The 17,190-nt window shown below is 32.9% G+C and overlaps 1 protein-coding gene across 1 annotated transcript in view; it reads right to left on the reverse strand.

Annotated features, from left to right (window-relative positions):
* IPO9 (Importin 9) overlaps positions 1-17,190 on the reverse strand; it is a 66,811-nt gene that overhangs the window by 37,639 nt on the left and 11,982 nt on the right. The window contains exons 9-16 of the mRNA XM_051216368.1: positions 15,314-15,409; positions 14,162-14,265; positions 12,518-12,696; positions 9,822-9,906; positions 7,103-7,464; positions 5,613-5,770; positions 3,000-3,128; positions 1,581-1,653 (exon numbers count right to left, since the gene is read on the reverse strand). Coding sequence (XP_051066955.1) covers positions 1,581-1,653; positions 3,000-3,128; positions 5,613-5,770; positions 7,103-7,464; positions 9,822-9,906; positions 12,518-12,696; positions 14,162-14,265; positions 15,314-15,409 — 1,186 coding nt within the window. The remainder of the gene's footprint in view (positions 1-1,580; positions 1,654-2,999; positions 3,129-5,612; positions 5,771-7,102; positions 7,465-9,821; positions 9,907-12,517; positions 12,697-14,161; positions 14,266-15,313; positions 15,410-17,190) is intronic.

The raw sequence follows: 17,190 nt of genomic DNA on the forward strand, positions 1-17,190 counted from the left end.
ATCAGCTAAAAACAGATTACAATTCCAACAGTTATCAGAATATCAGTTATTGTGACAAGTTGCACGAATAAGAAAGTGATTTAATTAAAAATTACCAGTTTAAGCTCCTGGCCAATGAAATAGGTTTCTTCTTAATCTAAACAATGATTTTATGCTGTCATACGTTATTAATAGTACTTTTCGGAAAATCAAGCCTAATTGTTGAACAAATCAGTGTGAATCATTTTGATGTTCTATATGCCGTTTAGGCTCGTTTAAAAAGTAATATAAAAGTCATGTCTTTGAAAAATGATACTTTAGTAATTAAATGCACTACCGTCCATTGATCTAGTGATATACTGAAGCAAAATGGATCAGCGAAAATAAAAGCATGCGTCGTTATAGAGGGTTATTTACAGTAGTTTCTGTTTACTCAACTTATATTCCAAGTACAGATTCACATACGTAGTTTCGAGTTATACTCTAGGTGTGACGACCGGTGATGTACTGGATAGAAACTCAGGTTTAGTAAACCAATTTATTTTTGCAAAATTACAATGTCCTTGTGAAGTATGAAAATTATAAATCAAATACATTTCTATATCTTCCTTTAGTTGCACTTTATATACTTCATCATTCTCGTTTCTATTCTCTTTATTTCAATATTCTGCCGCTTGACATTCTACTTCCAATTCTTGCTACATAAAACTTATGTCTGTCGGCATATGTAGCATGCATCACACTCATCCCCCCTAAAAAAACAATCGCTCTTGCAGTTGTTCTACTCGCCGTGGCATTTACTACTTTGGCGAAGTCTGGGCCACCTTCTCAGTCAAAATGTCGAGTCCGTTGACGCGCTGACCTCCGTAGTAATATCGACCCGCCTGGCCATCCAAATCCGCTTAGCATCCAAGACGTTTAAAGCCTGGACTCTAGAGAACCACTGAGCCATCCACACTCGATGTCTGCTCAACAGCCGCACGTCCCGCTGCTCCTATCCGTCGACAACGACGGCTACACCCAACGCCACCCCGCCAGAACACTCCAATCAACGCCCCCTTCCGGCACCAGACCGTTTAAACTAGTGACTCCCTTTCCAGTCACACGATAGTGTCCGCAGGATTGCACCCTCTTCACCTCCCGTTTAGTGGCGATACCAAATGAAAGAACAAACACTCAGAGGGGTACAGCCAATTTATTGTTTAATTCAAAATTACAGTCATTTCGTAAAATGTGAAAACTAAATATTAAATACTTCATTTACAAATCATCCATCAATTGTCTCAAACTCCATCGTATCTTGATTGCTATTACAACTACTTTCTGTTCCCATTCTCTTCGATACGATCTTCTCAACATTTTAATGCCAGGCATTCCACTTCTGATTGAGGTCACGTATTACTTATGTCGACAGACATAAGTAGCATATACCAGAATACTATCTGAAGCGAAGCAGATGGAGCGTGCTTCGAAACTGCAACCTGCTGGCTGAAAGCCAAACGACCCAACCACTAAATCACCACTCCAAAGATTTTCACTAATGATTGATAGTAATCATACGAGGTAATTCAATTTATGAAAGTCATGAAATACATACTCACCTTCATCATCATGCCATTCAAGAATTTGTGAAGAACCGGCTGCTAAATAACAGCGTATCACATCACAGCATTCCTACAAGAATTAAGTTTTGATATCGAAAAGAAACAGCATTAGGCATTTAAGCGAGTAAAGATTAAATTTGGTTAGTACGGTTAACAATGCAGAACCTATTTTAAATCCAAATGATAAATACAAGTAGAATCATATCTGTTAGATATATGTGGATAATAATAAGTGGGAAATATGGAACTTAAAGATCTATTCTATAGATGAATTGCCACATATATTTTTGTATAGGTAGTAAAAACATTTGATGTACAATGTTTTCATATTGTCCTACTTGTAAGGTTTGATTTAGCTCATTAACCGTCTATAAATTACAGTTAAGTAGATATGTACCTGTTACTCGATCTTATGGTTAATGCGTTTGACGACTGGTCACAAAGTCACAGGGTTGGAGATTGGTTCACCTACCACGGTTTGGGGAGCGTATGGCTAATATCCAAGTATCTGGTGAATGAATTAAATAATATTGTATAAAGAGTATAATAAAATTGAGAGATATATTGAAATACTTCTAACGATTTGTAATTTTCGCTCTGAGTGACAAGAAAGTAAGATTTTCGACGTTTCATGGCTTCATATGAGTCACTTTTTCAAGTCATCTTTGTCAAACAATCAGTGATAATCAGAGTAGAGCCCAGTACAAATACGTATAGATTCAAGTTGTTAGACCATAGGGATAATCATATGAAACCAACAATAAGAATAATAAATAAATGCGAATAATGTAGTAGAAACAGTAATGAGAAAGACAAAACTGCTAAAAATATGATTAGAAAAAGTAGAATGAGAAGATAGGCATGAGCGAATTCTACGAATAAAGATCTGAAGTAAGATGAATAGTAAATATAACTACGTTATGATGATTGATTTCGATCAACGTAGCATAATGTCTTCAAACACTGATATTACATTTTGATTTATCTACTTTTATCTCTCAACATAGTTCGAAATCAGCCAACATTGGCTGTTGAGTTGGGGGATGGTTAAGCATAGGTAATACATGTGGCCAACGAAAGCTCAAACTGACCGAATTAAATGATCGCAGAGTGTATATTATTGTTTATCGAATGAGGAATATGTGTGACATTTTGAAACTAAGAATAATAAATATTGTGGCAAATAGATAAATTTTTGAGTAATTTGTTATTAGACTCTTTACCAAATATGTACCCTGTGGTCTCATAATTGAAAATCGCCAGAAATAAAGATCGTGTAAACGGAAAAATCTAACCTTTAAAGCGTTGAATGTTTTGACTTATTCACAGAAATAAATTAGGGATAAAAGGAAACAGAATGAAAAAGAAACAAAGTTTATACAATAACAGATCCAATAGCTCAGTAAAATAACTTACTGAAATCACTACAGCATCTGTACTTGTGATAGCGATATGTACAACAGCTGGAAATACTCGGTGAATCAAATTGGAACTAATTCCGAATTCTGATGGACTGATCAACACACTGAATACTTTCAAGGCTGCCTATAACCACAGAACAAAACCATTGTGACATTAAATACAGTATATTTTAAAAAGAGTTATTGATAGACAGAAACTTGATTCAATAACGAAATTCGACTAATTGAAATGAATTACATTGAGTTTAGAAGACAAAAACGATATCAAATTACCATTACAACCCTAAAGTCATAAAAAATTTTAAGATATGATCTACTTGTGCAAAAATGAAAATAGAAGTGTTCAGATTTCTTTATAAATAAACATAACTTAGATACTGAAAGGTGTTTTCAGTTTATTGTCAGTGAAATTTACCATGGATCGATTGAAGTTAGACCTTGACAACGTTGCACGCCAGCTCAGTGGTTTAAGGGTTAAGCCTTCGCAAGTGAGACTGAAGGTCCTGGGTTCTAGTCCCGTATGCGGGATCATGGATGTGCACTGTTGTGCACGTCCAGTGCTTCCGGGATTTTAGTAGTGGTCTAGCTTAGATTGACCCACGAATTCAAATTCGAAAATTTAAAAGCAGACGACAGATTGTCATACGTAAGGCAATAATGTATTCGAGATAATCATTTAGTGTTATTGATAAAGTGAATATGTGGTGATTGATTTAATTTGTAAGTCGTATTCTTTACAGAATTATTTTAGTTAAGGGTAACGCCAAAGCCTGGAGAGTACCGAGCAGTCATTTCGCCCTACTGGCGCTGGTGGTATGACAGCTGAGATAAATTTATTTACATGGTGAAAGTCAAAGCGAATTATACCAATCCGGGTCATCCTTGATTTCATCATGATGTCAGTCCGTCTGTAACGGATCAAATATACATGTCAGTAAGAAGCCCACTGTTGTATGTTTTGGAAAGTTGGCTTTTCCGAGGACTTTCTACGTTCAGTGGTTGTGCCGACATTCAGTAGAAACATCATGTTAGCAATATTGAGGCTTGGCAATGTGTGCTCGGGTGCTGTAACAAAAATACAACTGGTATCACTATTTTGAATTACCAGCTTTGATGAATTGGATATGTGTTACAAATGTCGTACAAGTGACTTTCACATAGTGCATTATTTGCCGAATCAAGGATTGGCTGAAAAAGGTAGAGGGAAACGATCAATTTGTGTCATGGCGGCGTGATATAAAACTAAGCCGTGTAGGACTGCTATAGGTCAGTTCATCACGAATCTCTGAATAAGGTCCTGGAGATTATGAAACTCAGTGGCTTGAAACAGTGTTATCAAACATAGACCGGAACGGAAGCCAACGGAAACCTGGTTGTAATTTTTTTTACACGCTTTATAAAATTGTGAGGGAGCCCCTTAACTGAAAGAAGCTTTTCATGACTGTGCTTTTAACTGAAATGTCTCCCTTGCTATCAACTATTCTCGACCACTTTTTTCTATCCATTATTTATTGTGAATACGCTCGCTGTCCTTCCTCAAGCTCCTCACAATCTAATTTTGTTATTTCTGTGGTGTATAATGATTTCGATACCCATTTATACCAGTACATGTTATTAACAATAAAGAACTACAGAACTCATTAACATAGAACACAGTTTCATAGTTAAGAACAATAAATATGCCGTTATAGTCTGATCAAAGAAGAATCAAGCTTGATAATTCAAGGGATGAATTCTATCAGAGAGTGAATGACTTAAAAGTTGCTACTGATATGTTTGTGTTCAATAGTTTGTACATGAGTAATTTTCTTAGAAGAGAACACTTATTTATTAGTTTATTAAGGAGGAGCCTCATGTGTATGATTCAGCGCACTTCATCTGTTAATAATTAATTAACAATTAATTGCCAAACGTCCTTGAGGTACAAACCATTAAAGATTAATTTGTAACGGTGGTAATAGGGATAAAATCAATCATTTTGAAATGTCGATTACACTGGTTTATGTCAATTATTCCATCTTGTGACCAGCTGTTCCTTGACCATTTCGTATTACAATACATACTTCATCATCATCTATCGGTTAGCATTGCATTTGTCCGCTTAGTAATCCAAAAAGCCGTTCAAATAAAAGCCTTGTAACAATTATACATATCAATTCAACTTGATACACAAACCTTTAAAAGGGATCATAAGGGAATATGCAACAGTGACGTGTTGCTAGTGAAAGTATGTGTTATTAGCCACTGTATGTGTACAAACAGAAACTAAGTATACAGACTATTAGATATATAATTTCCTTCTGTATTACTGATTTCTACTCTAAACTCACTAAGTATAGAAAGTTGTAAATGGGTTGAATAAAGCAGCGTTTAGCGTATACTCAAGTTCTGTATAACTGCTAGTGAATCGTGTACCTGATCCAGTCTATATATACCCCATCGGTCAAGAATCCAGTCTAGTTAGTAGCATAACCTTGATCATCAGTTGTATTATCATATTAAAGTAATATATGATGAAAAGGAGAAAATACATTTACTTTCCTGTTATATTAACTGGTTAACAATAAAAAAAATTATCGAAATAAAACCACCATTCCCTTGTGCTTACTTCAATATCTCCACTCTCTGATACTTCATGATTTTCTAAATAAGTAATTAAAGTAGGTAGAAGTGCATTTTCAATGGCTTCAATTGATTCTTTATTTGAACTGGCAACTTTATAGAGAACACGGATTATTCTTGTGTAATACGAAAGTGTTGTAGCGACTAGAAGAGGAGAAATATGGAACGATAACAGGATAGCATATAGTCTAATAATAATAATTAATAATAATAATTAATAACAATAATAATAATTAATAATAATAATAAAGATATTGGAAGTTCGTCATAATGCTAGTAATACTAATTAAGTTAACTATTAACATGAAGAAATTAGTGGAGATTGTTGAATTTTATTGTTCATATCACGGATTGATCTTAGACAGCCGCTGAAAACCAGGAAGCAAAGAACAGCTAGTTTATCCAAGTATGCAATTACTTACTCTATTTTGGTTTTACCTTCCGGTAGTATTGTGGATGTGAGTTGATAAAGAGTTCAACATAAGGACGAAGCAATGGTTCAGTCCATTCCAGTTTTTAATGGTTGTTTAACTAAGCCCAGTCTATAATGATTGATGAAAGAATAGATGAATACACCCTGTCTCAAAATACTTATACTTTTTATTCTGCAAATTCATTCTTTATTATTGAATCATATTCTATACGAACAATGTTTTCCTTTATAACTGATACTGTTACTACTCTAACATTTCTCCTGATAATATTATATAGTGTGACAACTTGAAATGATACAAATATGCGCCAGGTTTTGTGTTTTTTATAACTGATATAATTATGCTTCTGATGCTTCATATCCAATCCGAAATATGAGAAGTCGAAGTGTTTACAAGAAGTAAAAATGTTGTGGCGGAATATGTACTAAAAACGTTAGAAATTTTCGGACTATTCTATATATCTTTCATATTTCTACTGTGCAGTAAGTAGATAACTATATCATTGTATATCTACATTTAATTCATTGTAGGCTTCCAGTGAACATATCAACTATTGTTATACGTGATACGATCACTGAATTATTTCTAATTAATTACATACTGTTTGCATTGTTTTCAGCCATTTATGGCATGATTGTGTTTAAACTATGATTATTTGCTACGCTGTGCAGTCTAATATTTCGTGTATAGGAATCTAATGAGTGTTTGAGAGTGATGTTGTGCTGTACCAGTTGGGTGATTGAAATATAATAGTAATAATAGAAACATGGTTCTAGATTTCTCTTAGAATTCAAAACGGAGGATAAAGAACGATATGTGTGTAGATTATATTATCTCAAGGTCGATCGTGGTAACCAGAAAGTATTACCGCTCAGATCTAAGGACTTCAGGTTTTGATCGGAATAGGAGATGAGAAGCGGGAATTTTATAATCTGAATACTTACTGGAGAATTTAACACGTGACGTCGATTAACGTCTCGAAATATATCAAGAAACATAACACACACTATTTCAAAAAGGCAAAACACAAGAGAAACCTTACCACCGAAACAGTGCTTAAATAATCCTACCATAATAGGAATTATTTGTGTAATAATTGATTGAGTAAATTGATTTAAATCAACACATAACAATTTATATAATCCACATAGACCAACATCTAAAACCGGTTCACCGAAAGTAGATAAACACTCCAATAAATTCGATATTAAATTAGGCAAATGCGGTACAATATAATTTGTAATAAATACAGATGACGATGTGACAAACGTTGTTGTATTAGTCTCCATTGGCTTCTTTATGTTGTTTTCATTTGCACGAAGAGTGTCAAGTGAATGCATAGCAGAAATTTTCAATATCGATGATTGTGTAGCAGACATTGCGTTCGAAAGTAGACTTGGAAAGCTAAAAATAAATAGACGTAAATTTAATGAAGAATCGAGAACTAAAATAAAACTGATTTGTAAAAATATGATATAACTCAAATCATTTAGCAAGTACAGATCGGTGTACTCTACTTTAAGCAACTTAGTTTATGTGTGAGAACTGGCGATGCTACACGATCTCACAAACTGAAGTGGAGCGGGAATTGAAACTGTGACCTAGTGGTTGAAAGTAGAACATTGTAATTACTAAACCACTGCTTTATATAGTTTATAAACGCTATTAAGTTTCAAAACGCTTGTAAAAATATAGAGCTCAAAGATAGAAAGTGGATGAATTACCGGTTCCCGTATACCAGAGTTTGATTGAAACTGTTATGTGGTCGGAGTAATTTAATTGAACAACCAACTTAAAAATGCATATAAAGTGATTATTTTCCCAAATATTAGTTATTCACAATTACGGACTAGCTATTATTTTCTGATATTCCATAACCCACAAAAATAAAATGTTCTAGAGCTATTCCAAGGTATTTGTTGTCAAATTGTCCGTTTTATTAGCACAAATCTATTCTTACTATAGTATAATCGACCCGGTAACCACTCAGAATCACAGATAGTACAGGGAAGAAGAGTCGATTGACCAAGAAACGTTATGCTGAATATTGTAATACTTGGTAGGAGTCATGAATTCCCGTCATTTTTTTAAAGTTTATAACTAGAACAAACACACATTGGAAAAATTCGTCGAATAAGAAGAGTTCACACTTGGGTATACAAAAGTAAAACCTGATTTGATCTGTGGCTAGAAGACCAAGAGCTAAGAGCTTGAAGAAAATTCCATTATTCAATTAAGACCGACAATGTTAACAAACATCGACACCAAGCTATAAATATATTTGGATAGTTAACAAGTTGAAGAAAGTGTGTAACAAAACACAGTAACGTCGTGATGACGTATAAAATCTAGACAAGATTCAAAAAAGAAATATCAACTGAATTACATATCTAATTCATATGACGCCTTAATTAGCTGTTGAACAATGATAAAAGAATGTTTCAAGTTTAATTCCAATAGTCGGGAGCCGCAGAAAGTAGACAGGAAATAAATAAAAACTTTAATATATTATAGTAAAATACATGAAATAATTCAAACAAAATATCATAGTTTTATCAATGTTGGTGTATAGCTAGATGCTACATTATTTCATGATCGGTGTATTAATTTATTTTGAACACATAAATATTGGTACAAAGGGGCATCGAATACATATGTGCCACATAAGTCACTTGATTTGTGTGCGGGTTGGAGGGGACTTTAAAAAATCGCCCCTTGAAATCGCCTGCACTATTTAATCATAACAATTTTTATATTCATATTTTGTTAGCAATAAAATCTTATTCTACCAGGTAACTGTCTTATTTTCGCGTTTAAGTTTAACTGGGGGAGAGAAGATATAGGGTATTCACACATCAATAAGACGGTGTTGTAAACAAACATTTTTGTTCTTTCAACCACACAACATATCGTATTTTATTTATCGATTTGTAATAATTTATTTGAACAATTGAGAATTTGTTCATTAAAGCATAAAATCTTAATTTCTTCACACTAGTGTTTCGAATTGAGAAATGAAATGAAAACGTGGAGAAAGTAATTATGTAAAACACGACAATAGGCAGGAGGAATATATATTTATACTCATAAATATACATAGCCTTCAACCGTCCATTGGCATTTCTTGGTGTGTTCTGCTATCTGAACAGTCTTCGTAATCGGATTCCAAGTGCTCTGCCAACTCCGTGCCTCGATGCACTGAAAGTCCTCACTCTGTCCGACATTTATTATCTACATGTTGGTAGAATTTAATCAAAATTGAAAACTACCAATCGACTAAAAAGTGTATTTGTAAAACCGGAGTGAATAATTGTGAGATGGAACTTTTAAGACTATTCAATCGAGAAGTACTATAAATTTTACTATGTAGTCGTAAGTAATTCTGTCTACTAGATTTTTTTATTGACCAGAGTGGATAAAATGAGAAGCATAGATCAAAAGGATATCGGTTAACGTTCACAGTCATTATGCTATTGGACAAAGAGAAAGGTAATTGGTTTTTAACAAGTAAAGGGTGGATCTTATAATCAAGTGACCTTACTTACACCAAACAGGCAATATATAAAATTCTGAATCTACAACAGTAACAAGGATTATTGATCCATTATTTATAATAGTAATTATTCAAAAGAAAATTAACAAAACTTATGGAAGATCACTTTCTCTATTTCAAAAGAAAACATATCCACACTGTAGACTATTGAATTTAATAGTGGATAAAAGAGTTGTGAATGTGTATTATCAATGATATAGACGCTTACCATTGTGCTTGAGATTCATTAATAATATTAGCTTCATACAAATGAGACATACAACGAAGTGCTGTTGCTTGCAGAAATGGAAAATCTATAAAATCAAAGTAAAAGAAAAGAAGGAACAATTTTAATCATAAAAAAACACAATATTCTTTAAAATAATTGGTTGAGGTTAGACATCGAGACCGTTGAATGCCGACTCAGTGGTCCAGTAGGTTAATCATTCGCGCGCGAGACTGAAGGCTCTGGGTTCGAATCCAGCGAGTGGGATCGTGAATGCGCACTGTTGAGGAGTCCCACAATAAAACGAAAAGGCCGTCTAGTGCTTCCAGGTTTTCAATGATGGTCTAACTTCAATCGGTTCATGATCTCAATCAAAAACTTAACAAACTCCACAACCCCTAAACTGATAAAATAATTTATATTAAAGAATGTAAACAATGCATGCATATCATTTCAACTGAGAATGTATAAATAAAACAATATTTCCTGAACAACAACAAAAAATTGAGTAAAATAATTTTTATTATCAAAGTTAAAAAGGTGATTTTTTTCCTCGCTTTTAAATAACTCAAAAAAGAGATACTCCTAGTAACAAGTGAATAAAAGGAACGTGATGAATAATCTTAAAAAGAAATAATTGAAATAGTCGGTTGTATAACATGAAATAGTCAGATGAATTGCTTTAAAATAAGATTTTAGAAGTAAGAAAAATATGATATTCACCTCAAGTATAATCAATCGATATAAATAACAATCTTTAATTTTATCATTTATAAAAATAGAATAATAAAAGTAAACAATCATATATATGTATACACAATTGTTTGTTGACAAGTTAATACAGGTTAACTAGAGTAAATTAAACGGTATGTTGTTGTGAAGAAAAAAATAATGTTGATTTAATAGAATGTAACAATAGGAATTGAATATTATTTGAAGTAAACTATTAATCTAGCATATAGTTGATAAGATGGAAAGAAAAGTCAATTTTCGATTGATTAACTCATTATGAGTTTTGTGTAGTATTACTTCCTATCTGATTCAATATGATGAACATTCAATGTAGTATTCGATTTTCTTTTCTCGTATGATATTTTATTCTGTATAATATACGATATTCTTGTATTCCATTGACATGAACTATGCTCTATATGTGATTTCATCCTAATTATGAATCAAAGTGTGTGTACAATCAATATACAAAATGAGTGTATTTTCGACTAGGATCGTCGACACTGTCTGGAATAACATTTCTTTCACTAGCCTTCTGTCTTCTCATTGAGACTTGGAAGGGTTCTAGTGTTCTAGTACTCAAGTTATACGCGGTATATCAAAAATATAAGCTCTAGATATAACAATATCAATGGATTTACCAAAAGTTACTTCAAACTGTCTAATCAGATAAGAGGGAGAGAGAGAGGAAGAGTAAACGATAACGTACTTTATTAATATTATTATTATTATCAAAATATCAGATGTCTGCACAACAAGTAAGCAAAATAATTCTCAAGTTTAAAACTCTTGTAAAAATAAAAATCTATTATAAAGTGAATAAACAAGTACTTATGAATGTAGGACGATAACAGATTTGAAACTTCGTTAAAAAAATTACAGTTTTCAATTCGACCATCAGCAAAGAAAGTGTGAATTAGCAGAATAATAAAACATTTTTGACAAAAAATGATTTAAATTCGCCTTGATCATATCCATTTTTGATAGGAAACAATCAACATATTTGAGGTCCATAATAAACCATGAGTTAAGTAAATAATGCCTAACAACTATGAATTTACTGAGTCGATTTTCTTCAAAACTATAACAAGACAACTAATTTTCATATAATAGTCAGTCAGTCAGTCAGCTGCAACGTAGGACCAGGCACACATATGCATTGGTCCAAGTTGCCATACCTCATTAACACAACAGGATGGACAACGAATTCATAAATGTAGTTAATTCAGAGGTGGTAATATATAAAAGAAAGATTCCATACAAGGATACAGTACAGGAAGAAAGAATTAGTTTGTAGAAAGAAAGATATGAAGCGATTTTAATCTCTTAGTTTAAGGGAAGACAGTGTATACACCGACGCCATTGTGATCGATTCCGAGCCATGTCACCCACAGTCTCCAACCATTGGTTACGAGTCACGCGGTCCCCAACCAAGTAGTCTGCATCTACCAACATGGCTCACGCTACAAGTTAGTGACTTCAAGCACTGATGCCACGTTTTGGTTTGACCGCCCCTAACTTTCTTACAACCATTCCCAACACTAGTCAGATTGCGTGTCGTGGTAATCGGTGTTCAGGCATACATAACACGTGGCCCAACCATCTCAGTCGATGAAGATTCACAACCTCATCAATTGATTTACCATCATTTCCTAATACCCTGCGTCTAACCTCCCTATTACTTACTCGGTGATCCCAGCAGACGCCAGCAATACTTCTAAGGCATCTGTGGTCAAATACTAGTAGCTTACGAGTGTCTTCTACTCACAATATATCCACACCAATGAATGGTAGGCTTTATAAATATTTAATTGTTTCTAGCCATTATTCATAACTGACCAATTCTGAGAATATTTGAAGTAGATGTTAAACAATATAATGAACTTGTAAATTGTTTAAAAAAACAACAATATATGCTATCAATGGTTAATTAAAACATAAGGTAAATCTTCAAATGAAGTACTAACCACTTTGTCCTAAACTTGGTTTTAAATAATGTGTATAAAATACATCGAACTCAATGAAACATGAATTGGACGTATTGTTTAAAGTTTGATGAATTGATCTATTGTTATGACTGAATATATTGATAGAATTTGAAGCTAAATTACCACTGATATAAAGGCAGGCTTCAAGTAATTTCCACCTACAGAAGAAAACAAAAAGAAAAAAATAAACAGTGAAGTTTTAATAAACAGTAAAAAAATAGAGGTCTTGGGTTCGACCCCCGATAGGTTTGTGGATAATTATTGTCACTAAGGAATCCTTTATGGTATGATGAAATAGCTTCGTGACATTCAATGATTTCTTAAAACTAGAATCACTGCATGATATTAGCTATGAAAAGAGATCATTTTCAGGAAAGATTCACTTCAGTGAAACAATAAGGAACAACATAAAAAGTTTAGAGTGTGTAGATTCCATCTATCATAACTTTCAGTGAAACTTCAAAACCGTCATGTGTCGGAAATTACATAAGTCTTTCTGAAGAATTTCAGATACTCAGTATATACTTATATATTATTAAAGTTAAAAAGGTTAATTTAACATTAAAAATACTAAGTTGTACTTCAGGTTGTAGGAAAACCAATACTATAAAATAAAAGACTGATTGTAAATAAAGTAGAGTAAACCATAGGAAAATATTAACTGTACGGTATGATGAGAAAGTACAGTTTGACATAAAATTTTAATTCTCAAACCTATAGAAATGTTATAATCCATGTATTACAAAAAGAGATCAAAAGAGAAAACTGTATATTATGATAGATTATAATATTATAGAATATTATCATTGTCTGCCTATTATCAATGAAGTGTACAACAGGCTCGGACTTCATTGTTCTTGCATTTCTATACTAATTACTTTGTACTCCCGTTCTTCCTTTCTTGATCTTCCCAATCTTCCGCTGTCAGACATTACATTCCTGACTCGCGTTATATACTACTTATGTCAATATAAGTAGCACGCACCACAATCTTAGCAGCTCTTAACCATACTAATTTCTTACGACGATAAGGAATGCTGTGAAAGTACACTATTTTCAGGTCACAACAAATTTGTATGACACTGAAAACCACCCAAACAGAATACTTTGTTTTTGATTGAGACTGATGTTAGACCACCATTGAAAACCCGGAAGTGTTTACTTCTATGTTATCAGCAGAATTGGAAACAACAAAGCCTTAAATCTAAACTAGTACATAAATTGGGGGGATCACACAACTAAGGATTTCCAGAACACATGAAAAATAGTAATTATTACACGTGTTCAAACTTCATTAAACTAAATTAAGTTAATCAAAGTCATATTTTAAGTGAAGGTATAGTGTTCAGTATTCAACGATCCATAAATTCTTAAATACTTTAAATAATCTGTTGTTTAAAGAATACTGATATTAGGGATAGCAACTTTTGAAGAAACCATATTATTAGATTATCAGGTATTGAAAAGCACGGACAATAGAAGTTGAAATCGAATTGCCCGCAAAATTAGAACGAACCCACCTTAAAAATACTTGTTTTTAAACATCTGAAAAAAATACACCGACTCCAATGAAATATGACAAGAAATTTTGTACAAAAATAAGAAACAAATCATACCACTTACCAATAAACAACACCTTCGTTGTGCAAACTTTCTGAAAGTATTAACATTTTATTAATTGCACAATTAATAAATTGAGCTCCAGTGTGAACTTTAGATGCAATTTTCTGTCAGTAAAAAAGTAAACATTGAGAAACATCATTTACGATGTAGTGTCTGCAACTACTAACAATAAAAAAGTAGTATAATTCACAGTGGTGATAAAAAATGCAACCAACTTACGTAGATAGTGATTACGTAAAGTGAATATTGCAAAGCATCAAACAATCTTCATATGGTACATAAGTATGTCATTTGAATTTTACTGATTATTTCGCACTATATTTGAACGAGCAACTGTTTGGTCTTCGTTGAGTACCAAGCTTCGTCTGCATTCCTATCTTCTCTCCAGGTTTTTTTCTCATTATTATTCAAGTACTGACTGCCAACCGCTTTACCATTAAAGTTCGCAATAAATTTCGTCCGTATTACAAGGATCTCGAACGTAATCCTTATCAATGAAACTCTGTAATGATAATATAATATGTCATCACAGAAATGTTTCCTCAACTTCACTGTTCGTTATGAATGAACTAACCAGATATAAGGCACCCATTTGGATTTTTGAACGAAACGGATTCGTCAGTATGGCTGAAAAGCGTTTCGTATCATGATTAATGTCAGCACTAACTCTAAACATCTAACCCTGGCCAGAAACAACATGAGAATTGTTAAAAACCTGCCTGTGTTCTTATACGAGTTAAAGAAGATGGATAAGCTATGCTGAATTGATGTGTCATTATTTTTTTCCCAATTAACACGAGGGGTAACTTGTAGAAGATTTTAATAAACTTATTATATACGTAAAATGTTTACACTTTAAAATATTAACGTTCCTCTTTTCATAAACCATCCATTTAGATAGACTGTAGCTTGACTATTTAAAAACTAGTTGAAAATTCGTCGCTATTCTTTTACGCTAATCCATATATATCATACCATTACTGACAAAATCTACTGTAATAAAACAGAAAATAATGAAAACTGACAAACAAATAAAATGTCTACATATGTTTAAATCAACAAAACAGAAATAAAAAAGTCCCATATCTTAATTAAAGGCTAGTAATTTAGTAAAATTCGATGGTATTGTTGGATTGTAATCACCGAACTAACCTTAATTAAATCCATAGTAACTAAACGAACGGAATAACCAAGAAATTCTTCAGAATCAACGACATATTCAGCGATACTGTTGGACCAAATTTCCAGCTTTAATATTACACGAAAGAAAGAAAGAAATGATTTAGAATGTTCATATAGGATCAAAACGACTGGTAACAATTCTCGGTTTAAAGATGTGTTGATGAAACCAGCGTAGAATTTGTGTATTGTAACTATGCTACTTATAAGTAACTTGAATTTAAACAATTTTTTGTATTTTACTGGTTAAACAAAATGTAAACTGTTATGTACTTATGCTTATACGACTATCGCGAAATACGATTGCCAATTTAGATATATTTACTTTTACGATCAAGCAAATGATGCATAGACTAGTACGAGCAGCCTAGAGTTCCGATTGGTCCTTTGTACGCCTAACCCTGCCTTCTAAGTCCAGAACGTCAATTTCAGCCTCCGCGACAAGAATCATATATTTCAAACATACTTGACTTATATACAAGCCAAACAGACCACATCACATCATAAAATAAAAAAATTACATTTGTAAAAGATCAAGACAAAAGTGGTTGTACTTGTGAGAATTTGTGACTAATAGATTGAGAATAGTAAATCATATAACAAAAACGAATAGGTCAAATAAAAAGACTATAAGTATTAGTCCATAAATAGATCCCAATAGTTACCATTCGTTATTCTCGTCGGGATAAAACACAAACTAATTGTTTTCTCAATAGTTCTAACTGCTAGACCATATTGAATTGGTCATGGTTGTACCTGAGTCGGGATTTGATTGTAGTTGTTGAGTTAATTACCTTGAATATGAGTTTAAAACAAACTAATTACTATTTGCTGTAGAACTGCTTATTATTTATATTTTCTTAATTTATAAATATCCCGAAGAGTTAAGACGATGTTTTTTCTATATTCAACCTCGTCAGCGCAGTTCCGGCGAATCTAACGACAGGTTCATTGTGATGGAATTCTCTAGAAAATATGTGAATCAATTTTAGAAAAATGATGAGCGTTGAGGGGAAATACTGTGAGAAAGTGAATGAAGAAAGCCGACTTGTGATCACGAAGAAAGGTGTAAGTTATGGTTATGAGCAACGCTGTAGCCTAAAATTAAACTTAAAATTTTAACAATGCTTTGTAAATTGTCTAAGAAAACAAATAATGATAACAACAGTCATGAGAATCATTAGTTATGAAGGTTTGTATTTCCTTGTTGTTGATATTCACAAAAGACCTAGTCAGTTTTTGATGACATACTGGTAGTGATTTCGATTTCCTGTGAGCATCAGTATTGGGAGCGTAGCACTTTCAGCCAACGAGCTCTGAGTAGGACAAAAAGCACTTCCTGGATTCAACTACTAATCATCATTCGAAGTAATACTGTTATTGGAATACGGCTTATTAGATCAACATGTGTTAATTCAAGTCATGATGAGGATGTAATGATCCACCGGAATACGAGTTAATAAATTCTTAAAAAACGTACATTTTAAATTTCAGTGGTATTTACTTCATCTAACCTATAATACGAATTAGCCAATCAAATTCAGTCTTATATGAGGTTGTTTTCTCTGAAGTATCACAAAATACGATTGTAATGAACGAAAACACAAGTGGAGACAATCAAATGTATTTTAACACAACATTACAGAATATGTTGATAAAATGTGAGAATCATAATAATACTTCATTCGCAAAATATCCATCAATTTTCTCAGACTGTTGTTCCTGTAAAATGTGATTAATAAACGAACTCACCAATGATAAAGTGGAACGCCCACCGCCACATTAACTTTCTTTGACCTTGTATGACTATGTCTTGTTTATTCGCCAATCACAATTTTATGTTCATTATA

This window comes from Schistosoma haematobium, chromosome 4, assembly GCF_000699445.3.
Source record: "Schistosoma haematobium chromosome 4, whole genome shotgun sequence".
Taxonomy (NCBI): domain Eukaryota; kingdom Metazoa; phylum Platyhelminthes; class Trematoda; order Strigeidida; family Schistosomatidae; genus Schistosoma; species Schistosoma haematobium.